Below are 24,379 nucleotides of genomic sequence, written 5' to 3'. Positions count from 1 at the left end.
GACAGGTGACTTTTAAACCTTCCTATTATACCTTGTTAGGCTTGCAATTTTTGAGACACCACAGATCAACACTTAGCACTCTCAAAATCTTTAATTTTTGTTGTTATTTTTTTTTACTAATGCTGGGAACTATTTTATATCTTGAGTCTATATGGCCTAGTTTTATCAGGATGATATTATTCAAATAATGCATTTGAACATTAAAAAAAAAACAGTCAATTAGCAAATGACCAAACCACTGCTTTCTGAATTGGACCTAAATTGATACCTTCCTAGTTCTTGGAAACACTAGAGATATTCAAACAGTTGAATTAAGGAACCATTACAGTTGCAAAAATGGTATCTGGCAGTATTTGAATATGCCTGTGTTTCCCTTTATTTTACTTACTTTATCAGACTATTCAGCTGTTATCAATTACTCTTTTTTACTAATGGCTCCCAAGTGTTCTGTTCATTTGTTTCTTTGTTTTTAAGTATCTGAATGACTTTTTAAAGATCTTATTTATTTATTTTCAGAGAGAGGGAGAGAAACAGCAATGTGTGATTGCCTCTTACACACCCCCTACTGGGAACCTGGCCCACAACCCAGGCATGTGCCCTGAACGGGAATTGAACTGGCAACCCTTTTGTTCGTGGGCTGGCACTCAATCCACTGAGCCACACCAGCCAGTGTACCAAGTATTCTGTTCTTAATATAGACTTTAGTTATTTATTCTAGAAATATATAAAGCATTCCTTTATGGCAAGAACTATGCCAAATGCTCTCATCAAACACTGCAAACATCCCTTGTTATAGCGAGGACATCCTGGTCCTAAGATGCCATCATCTTAATTAATGTTTTCAATATATTTAACTAGTGTCAATAAGACACTGGTTGTTAATGATCCACTCTACTGTTTATAACATTCCCACTGGTTTTAGCTGCTCTATCAGACCCATGTCATGCTCCCAGTGTATCTTGTTAGGAAAAGAACCATGTTCACTGAGCTCCACTGTTTTGTTAAACTTTTCAAGCAGCAAACTATCTGGTCTCCATTGGGAAGTCTAGAAATTATATGTGGTATTAAAAGACATGATCCCTGCCTGTGAGTAGAATATGATCTAGTTGGGGAAATGAGGAATCATTATAGGAAACTATACTCCAGCATTAGGTTGTATGATGCAAACTGTAAATACCCCAGGGGTTCAGAGGATAGAGAGCTGATTGGGATTTGGAGAAAGGGGCAGAGAAAAACGAGAAGGAGGCAGATTGGAGGTAAGGGAAGAAATCTGAAAAATGACTTGACATATGGGTGCAGAAAAAGTGCAAACTGAATTCTGACTTCTATTCCTCATAAGTTAGGTTAAGTGAATTAAAAAAAAAAGGTAATAGAGCAAAGAAAAAGGCAATGAAGAGAAGACAAGGCAGTGGACAACAAAGGGGCAAGGCTAAATGGGGAATGAATGACTCAGCTTTTCTTATGAAAGTTGGGGTGTCCTGAAGTGTATTTGTTAAAATGGCCCTCACTCAGTATGCAAAATGCATTCTTGAGTCCAGTCAGAACACCCCATGGTGTTATTGACAGTCTAGGCTTTAGATTTGAGACCTAATGACATATTATAGCTGTTGTAATCCTCTTTTCTTCCCACTTTACTTAAACACATCTCTTCTCATAGACTCAGAAATTTCTATCATCATACAAGACCAATGAAATTGTTTGATATAGTTGACAAGGAAATGCCTCTATCAAGATATTTGCAAGTCTTTAAGTCACTTTGTATATTGTAGTTATTGAACCTAGACTTTCACTGTGCCTTGAATTATGGATTTGGATACTAAGAGAAAGAAAGGGTATTCTGGGCATGGGAAATAGGGCAGGCAAAAATGGGATGATGGAAAAATGAAAGGTGTGATTCAGAGCCAGTGCATAGACCAATTCGACTGGAGATGTAACACAGGATCCTATCAGACCCATCAGCACCATCTGCATGGAGGAGATGCTGACAAAATTGCACCTAGGGTTCCTGACGTCTGAGTCATGCAGTGCTGAAGCAGGTAATCAAATAACAGATAAACTACAGCACGAAACCAGAAAACTAACAGTTAATCAAAATCATAAATATTAACATGACTTGTGTTAACCTTTCAAAAAGATTACATAGATAGAATAGATGGCATTTTATTTGGTCTTTACAATAATCCGCTGACACGGGCAGCTCAGCTTTTATTTGCACCACTAGACAAAGGCAAAGACCTGAGGACTGGGAGATTATGTAAATTTTCAAAAGTCACAGTCTCACAATAGGATCTCCCGGCTTCTATCCCAAAGTCTTTCTTCCTCCTCTCATATCTCTCCTGAACATGTCTTGTCTCATATCTCTCCTGATTGCATTGAGAGGGGGAAAAGGAGGGGAATGGCCTTGAAAACCCAATCTCAGTGAAGACAAGGCTAGGGAAGTCACCAGCTCCCTCTGAATGAGGCAGCCCACTTTCTTCAGTACCTTTCCATGTAAGCCTCTTGTGCCCACAGACACAAACTTGTAGGTCCGAGCCTGGAAAAGGGAAAAGTCAAAGGAATTGTTTGTGTCATCAAACAGTCATTTTGGCTAAGTTGTTTCTTTCCCTCAGCTGTCATATTTGTGCATGCATGTGTGTGTGTGTGTGTGTATGATTGTTGTAATCATATATAGTTGCTTAAGCCCAAATGAGTCCTCCTACATGTCTCTTAACTTTCCACTGGAAGGGTTTAAAAAGTGTATACACACAGTGTTTATTACCCTGCCTTGCCTGTCGCAAACGATTGTCTACCACTTCTGACTTTGTGAACCTCTCTTGCAGCATTAGCTTCATTATTCAAGATGTAAAGATGCTGGAAGAATTTTAGATGGGCCTTCTATGTTGTTTTTGAATGGGCATTACAGACAAATAATTATCGTACAGAATTTTTAAATCTTCTGGAGTTAGCCCACTTTGGTGAATTGCAAGCACTGTCAGGCTTAATTCCTCATATCCTGCTTTTATTGAGTATTCAGGCCAAGGTATTCTACTTAGTTTGCTTTTTTATTAGAATCTTTTGCACAGTCACATACCTTGAGAAAGACTCATTTCCCTAGAGTGTAACAACTACAATTAGTTTTTCACTGGTCCATGGGCAATAAATGAACTTTCGCTTCTCGGCTAATTGTTCACATAAGGCTCTTATGAGACAGTTTGTTTCCTTGGGATGACAGAGCCATTTCTTCAAAATGTATCTGAGTGGTTTCCCAGGTATAGTTGCTTGATGTTTGAAGAATTTTTTAAAGGGGAGGTGGATATAGATTATTCACCTGGTATTTGGTAAACCTCATTTATCTTAGCCCATACATACTAAGTCCCCTTAAATCTCATACAGCAGGCATCGTTTGAGCAAGAACTCTAGCACAAAAGTAAAATGAGAGATGTGCATTTCAACTGAGCTAGAACCATAACACTCACCCCAGTCTCTTTTATGTGTACAACCTACCTCTGTAAAGCAAGGAAGAAACAACTCATGCCATTATTAGCTTCTGGTGTTACTGCTAAGTGTTCAGACAATACCCCTGGCCCAGGGTCCCCCTGAGTGAGTTGTACAATGTAGAGCATCATTTATTTGGTTCTCTGGATGAAAACTTTAGCCATCTTATAAAACCTTGAAGGCTTTTTACACCAGTAGTTCAATAGTACAGCATTTCTCCTAAGCTAACAAAATTGTTTTCAATCACTGCTTTGTCTCTGTGGTGAATCTAACATAGGGCCCTCTACTACTAACAAGGGTTACACAATGCTTTGTGGACTTAAATTTTATACTATGTCTGTCCAACATAGAAAAGCCTAAAATGCTGGAGCAAAGCCTATGTGGAAATCTTTGTCTGTGATTCTAGACTTAGAGGTTACTTTCAGGAAGAATGATTAGCAATGACTGAGCAATTAGGACACCACTTAGCACTACCATAATATTTCGTTCTCCTCCAAGTGCTTTCAGTTCATTGGCTCTTGTGAGCATCACATCATTTTACCCCATGTCATAGGCAGGATATGGGTTAGGAAATCCAGACACTGAGTGGTGAAATATTTGCTTTACACAAAGTCCTACAGCTAATCTGCAAGAGAAGTCAGCCTGAAACCCAGATCCCATGATATGATCCTATAGCCAGTGTTCTGTCTCCTTTCCCTATGTGGTCCCTAGGGAAGCATATTAAGGCAAAATCTTGAAGTATTTCTCTTTCCTTAGAACTCCTAAGATGGTTTGGAAGAGGTCATAAGATCATAATGCAAACCTGTGTTCACAGAGCAATGTGAATTTGGGGGCAGCTCGAGTTATTCAGTGTAGCTATCTACATAGCTCAGTTTCATTGGCAGTTAATTTTATCTCTGGTTTTTACTTCACTTGCTCTTGGTTGTTAACCACCCTTCCCCCATACTCTAATCATTACTATTCGATATGGGACTGTATTGCTTTTAAAGGTCTTTAGAGAAAGGCATTACCATCACCTCCATTCTAAACTCATTTTTTTTCTTTTTCCCATTTTTTAATTTAATTATTTTTCAACTACAGTATTCTGTCTTTTACTCCCATCCCAGCCCCCCAGGGCCCCCCACCTCCCTCCCATTTCCACCTTAGTTGTTGTCTATGTGTCATTTATACTAGTTCCTGTAAATACTTCCCCTTTTCCCCCTGAAATTCCCTCCCCTCTCCCCTCCGGTCACTGTCCCCCTGTTCTCTATTTCAGTGTCTTTGTTTTTATTTTGCTTGCTTGTTTGTTTTGTTGTTTAGCTTCCTGTTAAAGGTGAGATCATATGGTATTTGTCTTTTACCACCTGGCTTATTTCACTCAGCATAATGCTTTCTAGTTCCATCCATGTTGTTGCAAAGGGTAGGAGCTCCTTCTTTCTTTCGTCTCCATAGAATTCCATTGTGTAAATGTACCATAATTTTTTGATCCATTCATTTACTGATGGGCAGCTAGGTTGCTTCCAGCCCTTGGCTATTGTAAATTGTGCTGTTATGAACATTGGGGTACATAGGTTCTTTTGGATTCGTGCTAAACTCATTTTTAGAGAAATTCATCTGTGGCTCTTTACCTCATAGCATGTTTTATTTGATTCAAGTTAGATTTGCTTCAATATAAATGTGTCAATTGACGGGGGGGAATTTCAGGGGGAAAAGGGGAAGGATTTACAGGAACTAGTATAAAGGACACATGGACAACAACTAAGGGGGGTGGAAATGAGAGGGAGGTGGGGGGCATGGGGGGTGGACTGGGATGGGAGTAAAAGACAGAATACTGTAGTTGAAAAAATAATTAAATAAAAAAAATTATTTTAAAAAGCTCCTAAATGCATCAATTAAGTCTATAATTCAAAAAGGTTTATTGAACTTGTGTGTCCAGGTCCACTGGATTCATGAAGTATAAAAGTAAGACCCAAAATTCAGTTCTTGCCCTCAAGGAGCTTATTGCCTGGACAGAGTATGATTGGAGAATTCACATTAAAAAAAAAAAAAACAGCTTCTGTAGGTTAGAAAACAGAGCAGAGTGAACTGGAATTTGCAGGGAAGGCTTCCTGAAAGAGATACATCTTGTAGAAGCCTTGAAAGATTAATAGGGTTCAAGTTGGTGAATGTAATAGTCAGGTCAACCTAAAAATTGTATGAAAAAAAAACCCACACATGATCTCAATGGCTTAACAAAATAGTTTATTTTTTGCTCACATCATAGTCCAATATGGGTTGTCTTCTGGGTGGGAGGAATCCCTGCTCCAAGCAGTGACTCGAGAATCCAGGTTGTTTTCATCTAATGACTCCTCATTTCATTATACCTTGGACTCCTCCACTGGTTGTTCTGCAGCCAGCCAGCCTGCAGGGGAAGCAGGTGATCCATATAGGAGCTCAATGGAGACCTTCTTAAGGACCAGGCCTACAAGTAGCATCCATCACTTTGGCCCCATCTAACCATAAAGGAGTCTGGGAAATTTAATCTACCTCTAGTCTCAGACAAAAAAATAGGTAGGATGACCTGAATACATAACATTGTCTCTGCCATACTAAAGAGGGAGGGCTTTCTGAAGGAAGGATGAGGAAGAGAAGGGTGGCAGAACAAGAGAAAACTTGAGTTCATCTTGGACACCTAATTTTCTGGTTTGATTTGAGTAAATCTGATGAACTTGTCACAGATTCTGAGCTTTGATCTTGGTGGGAACAAAAGAGGCTGCATTCTTAGTAAGTATTGTATCATCAGTCTTCCAGGTATTTCATTTTCCAGTGATGAGACTCACAGCTAGATTTGATTATCTTTGGTTTCATAGCACATGTACCAAGACATAACTTTTTTAATAGATTTTATTTTTTAGAGCAGTTTCAGGTTCATAGAACAATGTAGCAGAAGATTCTGCTACACTGAAATCAGTGTAGATATATGTCATTATGTATTTGTTTAACCCATAGAATGTACAACACCCACAGCAAATTCTAAGGTAAAATATGGACTTTGGGTGATAATGATGTGTCTATATAGATTCATCTGTTGTAAAAAATGTACCATTCTGGTGTAGGATGTTGATGGATGTTATGGATGTGTGGAGACATGGGATATATGGGATATCTCTGTACTAAGACAGAACTTATTTTAAAGATTTTATTTATTTTTAGAGAGGGGGGAAGGGAGGGAGAAACAGAGGGAGAGAAACATTGATGTGCAAGAGATACATCCATCAGTTGCCTCTTGCATGCCCTCAACTGGGGACCCGGCCTGCAACCCCAGCATGTGCCCTGACTGGGAATCAAACTGGTGACCTTTCAGATTGCAGGCCAGTGCTCAACCCATTGAGCCACATCAGCCAGGGCCCAAGACATAAAGTTTTTTTTATTTTATTTAATTATTGTTCAAGTACAGTTTTCTGTCTTTTACTTTAATCCCAGCCCACCCTCTGCCCAGTGCTTCCCACCTCCCTCCCATTTCTGAGCTCCTCAAAGGTAGTACCATGTCTGTTTTATACTCACATAAATAGCTACTATTTATGTGAGTATAGCTAGCTACTTTCAGTACCTACCACATAATAGGTGCAAAATCAATCCAGAATAAATGAATAAATAAGGAGGGAAGGTTAAAGCCTTGAGACATCAGAAGGAGCTGAAGATAAGGTAAATGTTAAAAACTGTCCATATCTCTCTTTCTCTCAGAATTCTTGGTTAACTACCCACAAATCTATTCTTCCTTATGATGTCTCTGAAGCCCTTTAAAGTACCTTCTGAGTCATGAAAGAAAGAACATTCCAGTCAATAGAATATTTGTTTGAATGCTTAATCATTTTAATTTGTATTTAAATTCTTTGGAAATTGACCTTTACTGCTTAGAATATATACATACATCTTTATTACATAATATCTGGTTAAATAACTCACAGTATTCACTAGTCATGCAGTGTTACAGTGAGTTTATTAGAGTCTCTTATTAAAGAAATCCTACTCTCATTGTTAACTGCGCAGTGAAATCGTCTCAGCTGGTCATTAAGCTCTGCCTCCTTCCAACCCTAGTGACACACAGTTATTTGTAATCCCTCCAAGTTTTACAAGCTCCATTTAGTGGCTGCCTAGCAAAAGAATTTAACAGGCTTATTGTGCAGAAGTAACTTGGCCCTTTCTGATCCCAGTGGGTAATTAAGTAGACAGTCATCAGATCAGTTAGAGAATGGACTTTTCTGCCTGGTGGAGAATTTCCGTATAGATCACACATATGATACCAATCTTCAGAGAATTGAAATGTGCAGAAACAAAGCAAAATATTTGAATCTTTCTTTGATTTAATGGTCACTTTGTGATCAATGGCTAATATCAGTTCCACATACAGCACTCGCAATATTGGAGATTGAGCTGACGCCATACTGCGCTCAGGACATTCCCTGAAAGTTTATGTTAATCATTTATCTCTGTCTCTTAACATTAAAGAGCAGATTGTGACAAAAAATGAAAACAAAAACAGTATTTCAGCTTTTTGGTTGCTAGGGATATAGATGGAGAAAATTTGATGACTGCTTCCCAAAGCTTATATTCTGAAAGAAGATTCATTTTTAATATAGAAATAATAAAAATGTAGGTGGCCTCAACAGCCATAATTTTTATAAATTACAGATATACCGTCTGCCAAGATTTGAAATTGGCATTCTGCACAGCCAAAAACTCTGTTCTTAGCTGTCATCTAATTTGGGATTTTAGCTACTATTTCCAGGCTATTAACCTTCACATCTGGACTCCCAGTGACCCCACATCAGGATGCCACTGCTGCTTCAGTATTGATCAGTGGCATCCTCTTCCCCAATAGGTGATAAATTTATTAGTAACCATCCAAGCTGTCCCAGCTTTAGGCAATGGTCTCCTTAAGAATTATAGTATTTATTCACTAGAGGATAATAAGACAAGGGAAGAAGTCAAATAATTTTGCCTGTAATTTGCAGCTGTTTCATACAGACTTATGCTTCACACAGAAAAGAGCCTGCAGTTCAGATATTATATAACGTCCTCTACTTTGCATAAGACATTGTGAATAATTTTTTTACAAGATGCACTTTATTTATGAGTAGGTCTCTCCATAGAAAGAGCTTGTTAGGGCTTAATGCTGATGAATGGAGACAGCAACATTCACACTTCCAGGTTATGGTCTGTCAGTGCTTTCATTATATGCACTAATTTACAAGGATTTATTTATTTTCTCACAAATGTAAAAATGTGCTCCAAGCAAAACACGCTGTCTGGGCATCTCGGCCCAATGTTTTCCTTGATGGAGGTAGTGGTGTGGGGACTCAAACTGTTGTGTGTCATTCTTCCCACCTCCACCCCACCCACCCTGCATCACTGCCTAAACTTACGGTAATATCAGAGATCTATATATTTTTGCTTGCTCAAAAAAAAAGATACTGGTGAAAATATTAAACCCTGGAAGTAGTTCTCTCAATGCAGCTTAATTCCTTTCTTATCAAAAGTGCTCATGAAAATGCTGTCAGCAAGCACATCAACAGATGTGGCCAATGGAACAAAATATGGCCTCAACATTGGGTACGAAATTTTGGAAGCCTGGGTACAACAATATCCCCTCCCAAATAGAAGTCAATTGAATCTGCAAATCGTGCTAGCCCCAGATGGCTTTATGTGATCTGAAATCGCTCACATCTCTATCTCTGAAGAATGAAGCTTAAAATATACTGGGCATGTACCACCTCCTCCCACTCAGTCCAACAGACAGTAATAGATCATACTGCATCGTCAACATCCCTGTGCTATACCAATACTCCTTATGGAAGGAAAACCACCCCTCTCAAGTAATGGCAAAAATAATTCCTTTTCCTGCCTGAGATTTTAAATTTGGTTTTTAACCTCAGTGAAAATTAAATACCCCTTCATCCTCACCAGTGAGGAGTTTGTAAAACTAGTTGTTTGGGGAGTGTGTGTGTGTGCACACAGGTTAGTTCATGTGTTGCTGGGTTTGTTGGTTCGTGGAGGGAAATGAGAGGAAATGAAACTATGTACAAAGAAAATATGCACTTATCATACAATCCCTCAAAGCCCCTTTTCCTATTTCTTTTTCAACTCCAAATGTAAGTGTAACCCAATTAAATTTAATTAAAGAGTCTTAAGGAAAAAAACAGTGTTTTAGAATTTGGACAATGATAAAAGAAATTCCTACACAAATGTATGAAAGGAGACTATCTTACAAACTGTCAGCCACATAAGCCCTGAAGGCCAATAGTGAGTATGTAATAAGCCTCATCTGTGGAATTCAGCCCATATGAACAGAGGTAGCAAGTTTACAGTGTTTAGAAGTTCACAAAAATGAAAAGTGGGGAGACCATATAAACACCAGGATTATCATCTCGGAATCAATACAAACTTCACCCTGATGGGGATGATGAGTGTTTAGTGAACAAGAACCAGAGTTATCCTCCCTGGTGTCAGCATAAAGATGTGTAATTACATGCAAATACAAATACACTAGTTTCTATAGGAATCCACTTCTCTGTGCCTTTTGTGAATCTCTCCAATTTTCAGGGGATTAGATTCCCTAAGTGTACTACCTCCTAGTTAGAGCAACACTTTCAGAGTATTCTTAGATTTACTTTCCATGTACTTGGATTCTCTGTCCTTTGGCCCTCACAAAACTTGGCACAGTGACATATAGTATGTGTTTGGTAAATAACTCGTGATTTCACACCCTTTGAGCCCATCTACACTCAGCCTTTCTTTCTCCAGACTTGAGTCTTGATCTTTCTGCGCATCCTCTTATGACAGCAAAAATTTAAATTTCACACTCAGTGCTATTTACAAAGGTCACAAAGGTGATCTCAAATTACATGACTGCCACAAACCAGACCACATTCTAGGCATTCAGGTAATTGATTTTACCAAAACACAAATAAAAAATAAAACATAGAGGTATCCCTCGGTTCATCCTCAGTCCAGATTTTCTGGAGATAAAAGAAATATTTATGTGTTATGATCCTACGACCTAACCTAATCTTAAAAATCTATCTACACACCTCCTTAAAGGTCCTTATGCCTCTAAAAATGATAAAGGGGCTTATTGGCATGAAATTCCCCTTGTTTGGACATGCTGGTCTCCTTGGGGAATTCACCAAAACATAGATGACTTTAGAAGCATTCCAGGAAGGTTCAAATGGATCTGTAACTTTTATAGATGTTAAGGATTAATACTGCATGAGGAAAATCAGGATTAATCAAAGTACACCATAAAACCTAGTCTTAATAATAACCTCCTGCCAATGAATTAGCTCATCTAAAAGCAGTTTTATTAAGTTGGGTTTATAAACTGTCTTTAGATGAGTTAGCTCTTTGCCAGGAAAATTACTATGTGTATGTGTATGTGCTAAAAGAGCAGGCCTATTATCACAGATGTTCCTGATTTTAACATACATTCTGAGTTTCACAAGGTCTGCATAAAGGAGAGGTGGGAAAAGACAAAAAATGTAGACTAATTTTAAAGTAATGTCATGTAGTTATTTCAAGAGCACTGTCAAAAGCACCAAAGGAAGCAGGAGTTGAACTGTATGTTCTTTATATTGTGTCTGCCACTTTTTAAATGTATTATTTCCTATGATACTTATAACAAACTAGGCTTGAGTAACCAACTCATCTCAGTTTGTCTAGTCCTGTCCCAGTTTTGAAACTGAACGCTGCCTCAGTCCCAGGCAAAGCAGGATAGTCAGTCACCTTCCCTAGATAAGACAATCAGAGGTGTTCTAAAACCAATTTCCAATGTAGAAGGGATGGGTGTGAGTGGGTTTTCTTCACATCACCCACAAGCAATTCTTGGACGCCAGCTGGGTGTCCTAAAATTGTACTCAATTCTGACACTATCTACCTGCAAACAGCATCAGGTCTTACAGGTTAAGGGCTCAGTCCCACAAGACTCCCCTCTCCCCCCCACTTCAGACACTAATAGCAAGTCCAGGTTGTCACCTGTGCTTCTGACCAGCTGGGCTATGAATCAGAGGTTCCAACAACCCGTAACTTGGGTTTTATTAATTTGCTAGAGCAACTCACAAAATTTGCAGAAACATTTTACTTACTAGATCACTAGCTCATTATAAAAAGGTTTAACTCACAAACAGCCAGATGGTACAGATACATGAGGCATAGACACGGGGAAAGGGCACAGAGCTTCAATGCCCTCTCAAAGTGAGCCACTGTCCCCAACTTGCCACATGTTCACACAACCAGTAAGGTCCCTGAACCATGTCCTTTGGGTTTTTTATGGGGGCTTCATTACATACACACAATTGATTTAATTGGCCATTTGTGACTGAAGTCAATCTCCAACCTTCTAATCACATGCTTAGCTCTACTGCAAAGCAACCCATGTTTACATGAGGTTCAAAGCTAGTTCGTAACATAACAAAAGATACTTTTCTCTCTCACCACTTAGGCAACTGTAAGAGTTTTAGGCAGTCCTCCTTGTTAGAAATGGGGTCCAAGACCACATGTATATTTCTCATAACAAATCAGAATAAGTCATAGGCAGATAATCTTTTCCATATTTTAACAAATTTAGATAAATTTCTGCATCAAAACCACACATCAATTTTAAGTGGTATATTCAGTGTTAGAACCCTAGCCTTCTAACTGCTATTTTTTTCCCCAAGAAACCAGGCTATAGTTAACACAGTGAGTAAAAACTACTGTGGAAATTTTATTGGCTTTTATTTTTTCTAGAAGCTTAACCATTCCCTTTGTGACACCATAATTTTTCTCTCAAACTACGCCCCCCCCTTAATAGATACTACAGAGATAAAACTCAGTTCAGTTTATCAGGATTATTACAAACGCCTTGTTAACTGAGTGTGAATTGATAAAAATAATTTTAATGCTTTCCAAGTCAGTTATTTCTAGTTCAACTATGAAAATAACCAAGTAGCCTATGCATCTGCACCCTAAAAGAAATGTAATACATACTACCTCCTTTATCTTTTTGCATTTTTCTTAAAGAAGTATTTATATTTTCTGTGTATGGGAATAAGCAAGTGTCAAGAGGATGGAAATGTAAAACTGGACAACACAAAATTATTAGAACTGGCTTTATCTCCACATGTTACATTTTGTCATTTCTTCTCAATACACAAAGAAGAAAATGTGTGCCCGAACAGACCTTTCCTATTACTGTCTTATCTGTGCTGAGCAAAATTGAATCCATATGTCTTTAAAATGATTTTCCATGTCTATGGCTTTTTTCAAATTCCTGATCTTGGTGAAAATGTAGCCCACTGGCCTCCTAATGCTCATTTGCTCTTTCCCAACAGGCATCACAGTTGATAGGCATGGATTCATTTACTTTGTGGATGGGACTATGATTCGGAGAATTGATGAGAATGCTGTGATCACCACGGTAATCGGCTCCAACGGTCTGACTTCCACGCAGCCGCTGAGCTGTGACTCAGGAATGGACATCACTCAGGTAGGAGCCATTGGTTCTCAAGTGTTACCACCATTTGGCATCATGGAAATGAAGAACCATTTTCTCATACAGAAATTAGGTAGAAAGGAAGCCTGGGGAATCTGTTATAACACCACATAGCAGAAGTTTCTCTCTATGCCAGTTACTTTTTTTCCTCATCAGAAAAATCTCAGTTGGGAGAAAATGGCAAGCTAGGACAAGAGTAATGCTACACAGAATGTTGGCATAAGAATTAAAGTCTCAAATTTGAATCAGTTAGAGGGCAAGGCCAATCTCATTTGTTAAATGTGTTTCTACATATATAATTTTATTATTTTTAAATGATATAGTATCTCACATTTGGGAAAGTTGACTGCTAAACTCTTCAGAAATCTTTTTAAATGAATATATGAGTATGACTTGTTATTTATGTGTCTATAAAGAACTCTTTCTAGGGCACTTGAAAGTTTTCTTAAGTAAAAGCAACATTTCCTTCAAGATCTATTTTATATGCATTTAGGAAAGCTTTATGCCAGTGAGAATAAAATGGAAAATTCAGTGTAGATCTCATGTGAGTCCAAAATTCTGATTTTACCACAATTCCACAAAATCAGGATTAGACATATAGAGAGATTACAGAGCATACAACAGAGTCCCATCACCCTGTGGATGGCCTTCTTAGTCTTCAGACACAAAAGGTTGGTATTTAAAATGAGGGAAATAGAGTAGACATTCCCAGAGGGTCTTTTAAGTTCTAATATCACATGAATCTGCAACTCTGATGAAGTTGATTATTAGATAATCTTTTCAAATTAATTAGAATAGAAGTTGGGAGTTTTAGGATGGATTAGTGTATCAGGGAGGATGGTTTTGACAGCAAATAATAAAACACCTACCTAAAAGTGGCTTAAACAATAAAGTTTCATTATCACACATAGTGAGGTGACTAGAGGTAGGTGAAGATGCCAGCAGATTTTCTTCTTGCATCACAATGGCCAGAATGTAGTCACATGCTCATGCCATCACCAGTCACTAGCAAAGGGGAAATGAGATCTCCAAAATGCATTCAAACCCCCTGGAACTGGGTCACCATCCCTGACTGTATTGCTATGAATACCTAATTCTTGAACCAAAATCAGGGTTCTGCTAACAAGGAATGAAGGATTGCTCTTGGATAGGCAGCCAGCAATATCCTCCACAGTTAGGATATTCCCATTGCTTTATTATTCATGCCACCTGAAAGCTAGCATGACAAGAAAAAGAAAGTGAACACATCACCTAGACATCTTGCTTTAGTCATTAGCTCTAATATCCCCTCCCATCTCCATCCCCCAAGCACACACATCTCTGTAAAATACTAGAAATGTGCCTGTTGAGGGGGTTTCTTCTCCATGTGCCCCCAACTTAACCCAGAAACTCAAAAATTAGTCAAATAATGTAAAGTCAACTATAAAAATAAAATGGGTCTTGGGAGGCCTGGGAAACAGACAAAATGAATGAATGATTCTTAAGAGAGATTTGAGTAGATAAGGCTATCAAGTCCTAGAGCAATCTAACTATGATGCAAAATTTTACAGACAGAAGGCAAGGAAAAGGAGCATTATTTATGGCAGTAAGGAAGGGTGTGAATGTGTTTATATAGAGGAGGGGGACGAGAGAGGGAAGATGCACATATATGATTCACTTGTAGGATATTTTTAACTTAAAATAGCACACTTAGAATTGCAATCAATCAACTCTAAACAACTTATCTGTTTCTGTGTGGGAAAGTTATGCTGAAAAGAGAATTCTTCATCTAAATTCTTCATCTAAAAATCACCACGAGGAGGGTTCTTTTTCACATGACACTTTACAAGACATAACTGCCACCACAAAAGTGAGCTCATCTCTTTCAGGTTGCGATGTATAGTGCAGACCATTGAAAAGGGGCCCCGGCAACCAGGGGACAGAATCATATTTTTCCTATGACATTTCATTTCAAGCCTCAGTTTCCCTGACACCCCTGTCCCTTTTCCTTATACAAAAGATTTATAAAAACAGTAATTTCAGGGGATGTTGGCAGGGGAAAAAGGGTTCATGTCTAAACTACTTGGCAGCTGTCTCTGCTACTGTCCATCATTTCCTGTCCTGCCCTTAAAACACCCTAAAACGTAGATTTTTTTTTTCTCTTGGGCTGGCAGAGAACAGTGAGTCCATACTAATCTCTACCTTGGTGTCCCAATGATAACCTTCCATCTTTATTAGGGGCTTGCTTCCATGGCTCCATTCCCTCAGTCTGGCGTTACGTCTGCTGATCCAAATCCCACTCCCCTCCCTGCTCACACCTCATCTCTTCCATAAGAACCCTCCCTGATGGTTCTAGTTCTCCCTGCTGTTTCATTACCTTACTTAAAGTTAATATCACCACATTTAATATGTAATCTGTTCTCTGTCACCCAATTGTGTATCCAACTAGTCTCCCAAGGTAGCCTGCATGTTCTTTGCATGTGCATGTAAGTGCTCAGTGGGTACAGTTAACATATATGCTAATATCAAAAACCACTATAGTGCAAAGACTATGGAGAAGCAATGAGAGGTGAAGCTAGAGATCTAACTGGGGAGTGTATGGTGAAGGACATTGGACTCATGATAGAGTTTCAGTTTTATCCAGTGGTCAATAGGGAACCGATAATAGCATTTATCAGGGAAATGCATTTTTTAAATAATATTGAGCATGGAAATGCATTTTTCAAAGATCATTCTAGCTGTGATATAGAGAATCAAGTGGAAGAGAACAGTGTTAAAGGCGGGGGATCACTTAAGAGGCAGATGAAGTGATATAGGTGTGATGGGAACAAAACATATCAATATATAAATAATTAACATATTTTCAAGAGACTTCCCTACAAGTTAAATTGCTTTCCAGTGTTTTAGGGGTTTTTTAGAGGGTGGATAGTCAAAGGATATTTTGTTGGGATATAATTCTATGATGGCACTGGCCACAAAGTTTCTCAGCTTGTGTGGTTACTTGGGCAAGCAATGATCATTGCCAATCCTGAAGTATCAACAGTGTGGATTAAGAGGGCTAGGAATATTGGTAAAATGTTGGAGCTAAAATCAAACAACTTATTGACTGACTTAATTTCAGAGTAAAAGAACTATGTGTCTGCTGGTACCACTCCCTGAAAGGAAGGACACAAGAGAAGGCGAAGCAGGTTTGGGTAAGGGTTGGATAATGGAGTCAGTTTGGGGCATGTTTGAGGTGGCTGTGTGCATCCAGGTAAATACTGATATATCTGGGAGGCAACTTGATACAGGTTTATAAAACCCAAGGCCTAAAATGAGGATAAGATTTGGGATTTTTTGTTTATACCTGATAATGGCAAATAGAGGAATGGATGAGTTTTCCAGAGAGATTACATAACATTAAAAAGAGAAGAAGTTTTGCCCTGGCTGGTGTGGCTCAATGGACTGAGTGCTGGACTATGAAGCAAAGGCTTGCCAGTTTGATTCCCAGTCAGGGCACATGCCTGGGTTGCAGGCTCAGTCCCCAGTAGGGTGCGCATGAAAGGCAACCACACATGATGTTTCTCTCCCTCTCTTTCTCCTTCCCTTCCCCTCTTTCTAAACATAAATAAATAAAATCTTTTTTTAAAAAAAGAGGACGTTTAAGGCCAAACTCCTAGGGGTATTGAATACACTATGTAGTGTACAGATGATGTGTTGTAGAATGGTGTACCTGAAACCTATATCATTTTGTTAGCCAGTGTCACCTCGCCCAATAAATTCAAAATAAAAGACCAAATTCCTAGGAATATCAGTATTCGAGACAAGGCTGGGGAATGGGAGTCCACAGAGGAGACTGAGAGGAAGAGTCCTGATAGGTAGGAGGGAAACTAGGAATGTGTGTGGTCAAAAAAGCCAAGGGAGGCAATCTTTGAAAAGAAAAGGAAAGGTTAATATGAACTGCTGCTTAGTGGTCACGTAAAATAAGGTGTTTTTTTAAGAAGTCATTTAGTTTGACAGCATTCGTGACTCTGATAACAGTGCCTTTGGTAGAGTGCTAATTAATTGGAGTCAGATTGCAGTGGTAGAGTAGGAGGTGAGGAATGGGAGAAAGTGAAAATAGATCACTCTTTTGATATATTTGACTGGGAAGGGGAGGTTTTGGCATTGATGCAAATCAGTCCCCATGTGTGGCACAGGTGGACAAAACTTGGAGAACACTGAATGAAATCAGATGGGTGAGTGGATAGATTGCCTGAAGCCAATGTGTGATGCACCTTTGCAGATGCTATATGGCCAGAATTTCCCCTGTCCGTGTAGACAACTGTGGCAGATTGGGGACCTATGTCTCTCATGACTATACTTTAGAACATGGGCTGTCATCAGTTAGAGGGAAGAAAGCTGAGTAGGGAGCTTCAAAACACCTTCCAAAAACAAAGCCCCCATTGTTTATAGTAGTACTTACCCTGATCCAGCTGAGCTTACAGTGTGCTCAGTTTCATATATCAGTAAATCAAAAACATTGATGGGTGAGGGTGGAGACAGATGTCTAAATGAGAGCACACAGATTCTGCTGACAGGACCAGACAGGAGAAAAAAGAGAGGCCTCTGCTACAGCATGAAGCTTTTAATCAGACCTTATGAAGAGCTTACTGATTCTGAGGTTGTGTGGCAGCATCATACATTACCACAAGATCTTATAGAGTCCCCACCTTTTGAAACTCTGAAAGCACATGTTGCTTGTCAGTAATCTATGAATGCTTGAAATACGTGCCTCTCTGGAGCCAGGGTCATGGATCAGCTGTTTTCTCAAGGTCCCTTCCAACTCTGTGAAGGTTTCTCTTCAGAAATATAACACAGTTCTTAATGTTCTTTGTTACTTTCCCTGCATTTCAAAACCAAAAGTCCCCAACAACGAAAGCTGGGAAGTGATGGGGACAGTAGTCATCTTTCTCTTTCTTGCTTTTATCTTCTGCACTTTTCTGAGGCAAACCTGATGCCCGGGAACAACCAGTCCTCAATTGTCTGCTCTAATCTTCAGCATACCTTCATGTTCTCACTACAGTAATTCTTATAGTAACTGCTGCCACTTACTGAGAACTTACTATGTGCCAGGAACTATGCTAAGCATCTTATTCACATTTTATCTACACAACCAAACCACCCATGAGAAGTATAATTACCCCCACCCACAAAGGTAGTCAGAAAGGTTATGATTTGTACTATGACCACAGAGTTATTAAGTGATACAGCCAAGATTTGAGCACAAGCTTTGTGACCCCAATGTGCATTTTTCCAACTTCCATATTTCCCATGTCATTCTATGGGAAGATGACCAAATATCATTCTATTTAGTAGGTGACAAATGTAATGTGATTTGGTTGAGGAATATGCTGCTTATTCACAGAATATGTTTTCAGTCGCACTTAGGAAATAGTTTAATAAAATCTAATCATCTCAAGAAATGAAATTTGCTTTGACAATAAAATCAGCCATTTGTTCAAAATCAATATCTTTTTTTGATTTACTGAAATGTGAAACTGAATTCTCGGCATAAACTCTGAAGCATAACTTCCCTTTGTAAGCACTGCTATAAACAACCAGGCCTTTCACTTCAGGAGATGAGTTGATTATGAAGAGATTGGACTCTTTATTTCCGTTGCTGCTTTTGAATCATCCTGCTCTGGTAACTCACTTCCATCTCGTGCCTGACTAGAATGGAATTGGGAGTTAAACCAACTCTTTGGGTGCGATAACAGATTTGAGAATTGATTTACTCCTTAGAGCCCACCTAATGTGCTCCCCCAAATCAGCCCAGTAGCAGATGTATAAGCAACAGGGACCTTCTTTAATGACAGATAATCCTGTTGACCCCTTGTTCCTAAGGTACACACTCCGAGGTGTTTGCCTACCAAGGGTATCCAGCCCACAGGCTGATGCCACCCAGGGTGGCTATGAATATAGCTGACCACAAAATTGTAAATTTATTTAAAACCTTTTTTGGCTCATCAGTTTTCATTAGTGTTTGTGTATTTAATGTGTAGCCCATGACAGCTCTTCTTTCCCAGTGTCTTCTTTCCCAACCTCTACCTCAAATGCTTCTTATGACAGGGAACTCACCACCTCCCCCGAGCAGCTCATTCAATCTCTGGATGCCTCTGACTAATGCAAAGCTCTTTTGGGATCCCTTTAATTTTTTCATCTTCTTTAATTTTCACCATCTAGTCTTACTGCAACTCTTCAGGCCCTCTGTCATGAATTTAACTTGTTTTCTATGAAAATAATGTATTAGTGAACCAAGCATTATACTGGGTACTTTCATATACATTATCTTATTCAATCCTCATGACAGTTGCTCAAGGTATTATGTTCTCCTATTTGTAATAAACATGAAAAACAAGGTTCAGAGAAGTTGAATAACCTCATTAAGGTCACACAGTTGAAATTTGAACCTGGTCAACCTGACACTGAAATCCACATTTTTTCCCACCACACTACTATATCAAAATGCCTCCTCCACATGACAGCCTTCTCAATATATGTGAACAACTCTCTCTGGATTCCTAAGTCACATCCACAACTTATTTAATTGTACCTCACTTGGAATAGTTTTGACTTTCTTCACCATTCTCCCCACTCTTCTCTGTATATGTTTTCATTCTATCTCTTAGAAACATGTCCCATCTATATCTCTATGAAAATGAGGCTTCCAGAAATGAATTAAATAATCCACATGTACTCTGCTAACTCAGAAGTAGAATGGGGATTGTCACAACCCCCTTTCTCTATTTTCTGTATCTGTTAATTTTACCTGGTTTACAAAAGTATTTTACCATGGGATGTTCACCTCAAACAAATAAGTCCCCATTTATAAAGTTGATGCAAACCATGTATTCAAACAAGTAGTATCCCAGAGTCTTTTCTATTCAGGGTTACTCCTACCTAATGGTAGTTCTCATAGCAACCCCCCAAGGTACTTTTACAAAATGCTAAGGAAATAAAGAGCACAGGTTAAGAAACCACAGCTGAACTTTAATTGGATTTTTAGACACTTTTGATATAATTACAGAGGACTAAAAATTCCTATGTCCCTCAGCCCCATCTCCCCATCTTGTATTTGTATACTTGGTTATTTGCATCATAGTGAGGGACTATACATTACTCTGTATTCATTTCCATCTTATTTGATTCAGCCCATATATTTTTATTCTTCTACTCTTATAAAATATCTTCACTATCCTTCCCATCCTTGTATCAGTACAGATTTGATGTGTGCCTTCAGTGTCTTTATTCATGATAAAATTGATGGATAGATGGACCCAGATGAAACTGGCACCACTAGAATTAGTTACCTGTTACATTATGAACACATGTGTTTGAACTGTCACCTATGTGTTGTGTGAGTCATAGCAGATCAGGAAATCCACATAATAGCCTATGACCAGATTTTTTTTGAAAAAATGAAATAAAATAAAAAAACCTCATGTGTAGTAAGGTTAAGTAAGTACTGTCTCATGAAATTTTCATTTCAATTATACATCCCAAATAGTGGTGTAAAATACATCTTACAGTCAAAAACTTACTTGGTCACAATCAAAACATGTTTGAAAGCCACTACCCTCACTGATATTTCCCCCAACTTATGCACAAAAGTATAATGAAAACCTTATGAGGTTGGTAATTTTGTTTAAAGGGTAATAAGACTCCCTTGACATAATTTGTTTCTAGTCATAAGATCCATAAGCACCACTTCCTCATCTGAGAACTAAAAGATAACTGTTTAATAACAAATTCAAGGGCCTTTTCCAAATCGACATCAGATTCCCTCCATGCAGTTTGTGGTGCATGTCTTCTGATTCTTCTTGAAGTCAGAACTATATTTAACCATCTGTAATCTTCTAGCACATCTTGTACTGCTCACTACTCATCAATAATCACCAGAATGTGTTCTAAAAACCCATTTGCAAGCTCTCTGTAAGAAGTAATGATTCCTGTCCAGGAAGCTTGAACTCCGTCTAAAAAAGTTAGCTGCTCTTGGACTACTATAACTTTGAATCAATGTTCTTTGTGGTCATTCTTCTTAAATAGAAAACAAAACTCTCTTTCATCCATCAGCATATACCACCTGCCCCAAGCAACAGACCTCTGCCTTCCCTAGTTGTCTTCTGCTTTCTACATAACTGAAAAGCCATTATCTATTGTCCATAGAATGTTTTGCAAGCTTCAGATGAACTAACCACAAGTGCATAGAAGAGGAAATACAAAATCTACATGTCAATTCCACTTTATCAAGCAGGTTCAGCATTTTCTGTTGTTTTGAAAAAATCTATATAATAACATCCAGGCATGAAAAGTTACAACAAATAGGGAAGAAAGGAAAGAAAAGAAATAGTACTTTTAGAACAGAAAAGGCACCTTCTTTTTCCCCTTCCTAAAACTCTTGCCTAATGTCTCTCATTGTCTCTTCCTCTCTCCCCTGACTACCGTTTCATGTCCACAGAATGTTTTCCATCACCCTGAGTGATACAGATGATACTGAAACTCAAGTTCTTCAGGGGTTACTTGCCTTTCTTTGTGCACTTCCATTACTCTCCCATGTGTGCAATGAAAGCGAACAGAATTAGATCTTTCAAATGAAGGCCATGATAAGTGAAATTCCCTGCAGGGACAGACTTCTGAATTTTGTGAGGCTCTGTAGGGAATCAAGAAAATCTGAATTATAATAAGTTTGATTGAATAAAGGGATCTCCAGGAGGGAAAAAGAAAGTTTATTTTAAAAGTTCTTGCCACCAGAGATGCAAATCTCACCACCTCCACCACCAGCACACCATCCCAATACTTCCGTGACTATGGAACCCATCTTACTGTCAAGGCAGAGAGACAGTCTGTGGCTGCACTCCAGGTCATTAAGACAGAGGGGTATCTGGTAGAAGGAAGAGGTGAGTTTCAGGTAAACATTAAGACAAGGAAGATGAAAGCAAGTTATTTGAAATATATCTAAGTGCTTCTGTCGGGGCCAGCAATATCAGTAGGCAGCAGGCACAGCTAGGTGGGAGTAAAATAAAGGTAACAAAAGGATGAGAGAAGATTAGGAGAATAGCTCAAACAGCAGATTAATAAGGCCCACGGATTAGTGCTTTGAAACCAAAAATGTTATTTTGTAGCCCTGGTGCCAAGCATTTAGTTTGTCCTATTTGCTCATTGTTAGTTTAATCAACTGAGTCAATCACTTCTATAATGACCACTAATTATGGGTGAGATGGCATTAAAACTTATACCAGGATAAATAAATTCTGACGTATATGGTACATATACTGGAATGTTATGGAGCCTTAAAAAATAAAGAAATCTTGTCACATCCTATAACATGGATTAACCTTGAGGACATTATCCAAAATGAAACAAACCAGTCAGAAAAAGATAAATACTATAGGGTTCCTCTCATATGAGTTATCTAAAATAGTCAAAAGCACAGAAACAGAAAGTAGAAAGGTGGCTACCATGGGGAAGGGAGAGAAGACATTAGTGTTAAGGGGTATAGAGTCTCAGTGCTAAAGGATAAAGAAACTCTATAACTCTGATGCACAACAATATGAATATACTTAACACTACTGAACAACTGTACACTCAAAAAACAGTCCATAAGGCAAATTTAATGTCACATGTTTTTTTCCAATAAGAAACTCATACCAACCAAACCTCCAATGAATTTTCCCATTTTCTTTCTCCATTCTTATGCCTGGACATCATGAGTGCACATGTTTTACTGCTCAGTAATTGGTTGTTGCAGTAGTCCAAATGGAAACATCCCAAATCAGCAACATTCTGCTCTATTCATTTCAGCCACATGTACTCAGTCAATGCACATCAGTCATAGCCAGTCCCTCCCATGGAGCCAAAGGTTCATACCAGAAATGGGGAAATGGGAGTAGGGGAAGTCCTAGTCCCTGCAAGGCAAAGAGGGAACACAGTCTACATCAACCATGGCATGAAGATACTGCTAACTTAGCCACTCTCTTCTCAAAGACCTCAATATTTCAGTAACCTTAAATGTGAAAGTATTTAAATTAGAGAGTAATGACTATTGAATAAAAATGAGCACACTTTCTAAACAAATGTGCTTATGAGCTTGGAAGAGTATTCATTTATTCAGGAGTACTGGAGTATATTTTACCAAACTTATCTGGACATATGCCTCATCACTCATTTCCCTTTGATCAAGGTAGCCTGTCTAGAGAAAGAACATAGACAATCCTGAGTGTGATTCCAGATTCTATCATTTATCAACAGTGCAACCTCAGGCAAGTTACTTATGGTGTCTGTGTTTGAGCCTCTTTAATAGTAAAAAAGCAGGATAAAAACACAGATTCTCTCCTAAGGTAATAGTTAAACAACAAAAAATAAACATGAAAGAACTTTGGTCTTTGAAAGGTCTTGCAACTGTAAATCATTGATATTGATCAGGAGTGAAAAGAGGTCATATGGCATTACATGTAACCTTGGCCTTTCCATGTTCATTTGCCACAGCAATTAAGTGGATGGCATATGGAAAGAAGGTGGCACAGATCTGATCTGTATAGCAATCAAAGTATGTTGTCATAGATCCTGAGATGGTCGTTAATGTTGTTCAGACTCTGATTTGACAGGAGCTCCAAGAACCATTCAAAAATGCTTTATTCAGGAGTCTGTGGTGGCTCTCTACTGTGCTCACCTGTAAATGAGTGATCTGTTACAATTTATAACTAAAAATTACATAATAATGCTAAATAAGCAGTTCTTTTAGTTACTATTTCTGTATTTTAGACAAAGAACATCTATTTTTGCTCATGTATTCTGTTCTTTTCTGAAGTATGGCAGTATAGAAAAAAATGTTAAATTGTTTTTGTCTACTCCTTGACCCAGAAGAGGTTTTTCTGTAATTTCAGATTCAGCACTACAGCTGGAAAACAGACACTAGAATTTTAGAGCTGGTTCATTATTCCTCCTTATGAGGCTAATTTAATAAATGACCCAATTGTTGATTGAGTGTCCTCACTTTTGTTAAATATGAAAGCACTTGGAAAAGTATGAATTGCTTTACAAATATAAGAGGTGATGTAGGATGTTAATTGTCATCTTCAGGAAATATTTTCTCTTGATTCATCACACACTTACTAAAGTAGGAGGACACAAGAACAAAATAAGTCCACAAGGTGGTTATTCTGATACTGTAATATCTGTGGTTGTCAGTCTCTAATTTAAATTCATTCCTGGATAATGTTATTTGTTGCTCATTCAGTCCAAACCTGCTCTTCTCACATTGTCAAATGCAGGAGAACACCTTCTGGAGCTGCAAAGGAGAACCAAAGTTTTCTCTAACCATTTTATAGAGGGTGCCAGAGACAAAAGTAGGCCTTTAGGTTAGACTCTCCTTCCTAGTCATACTAGTATAAAAAGTCAGTAAAGCATAGTGGTTGGGAA

The 24,379-nt window shown here is 38.4% G+C and overlaps 1 protein-coding gene across 1 annotated transcript in view; it reads left to right on the top strand.

Annotated features, from left to right (window-relative positions):
- The window catches only part of TENM1 (teneurin transmembrane protein 1), a 407,415-nt gene that overhangs the window by 322,743 nt on the left and 60,293 nt on the right, over nt 1-24,379 (top strand). Inside the window, exon 18 of the mRNA XM_053662339.1 lies at nt 12,801-12,955. Coding sequence (XP_053518314.1) covers nt 12,801-12,955 — 155 coding nt within the window. The remainder of the gene's footprint in view (nt 1-12,800; nt 12,956-24,379) is intronic.

Source organism: Artibeus jamaicensis, unplaced genomic scaffold (genome assembly GCF_021234435.1).
Source record: "Artibeus jamaicensis isolate MK-2021 breed Jamaican fruit bat unplaced genomic scaffold, CSHL_Jam_final contig_240, whole genome shotgun sequence".
NCBI classification, from domain to species: Eukaryota; Metazoa; Chordata; class Mammalia; order Chiroptera; family Phyllostomidae; genus Artibeus; species Artibeus jamaicensis.
This window is presented reverse-complemented; position numbering and strand designations above follow the sequence as displayed.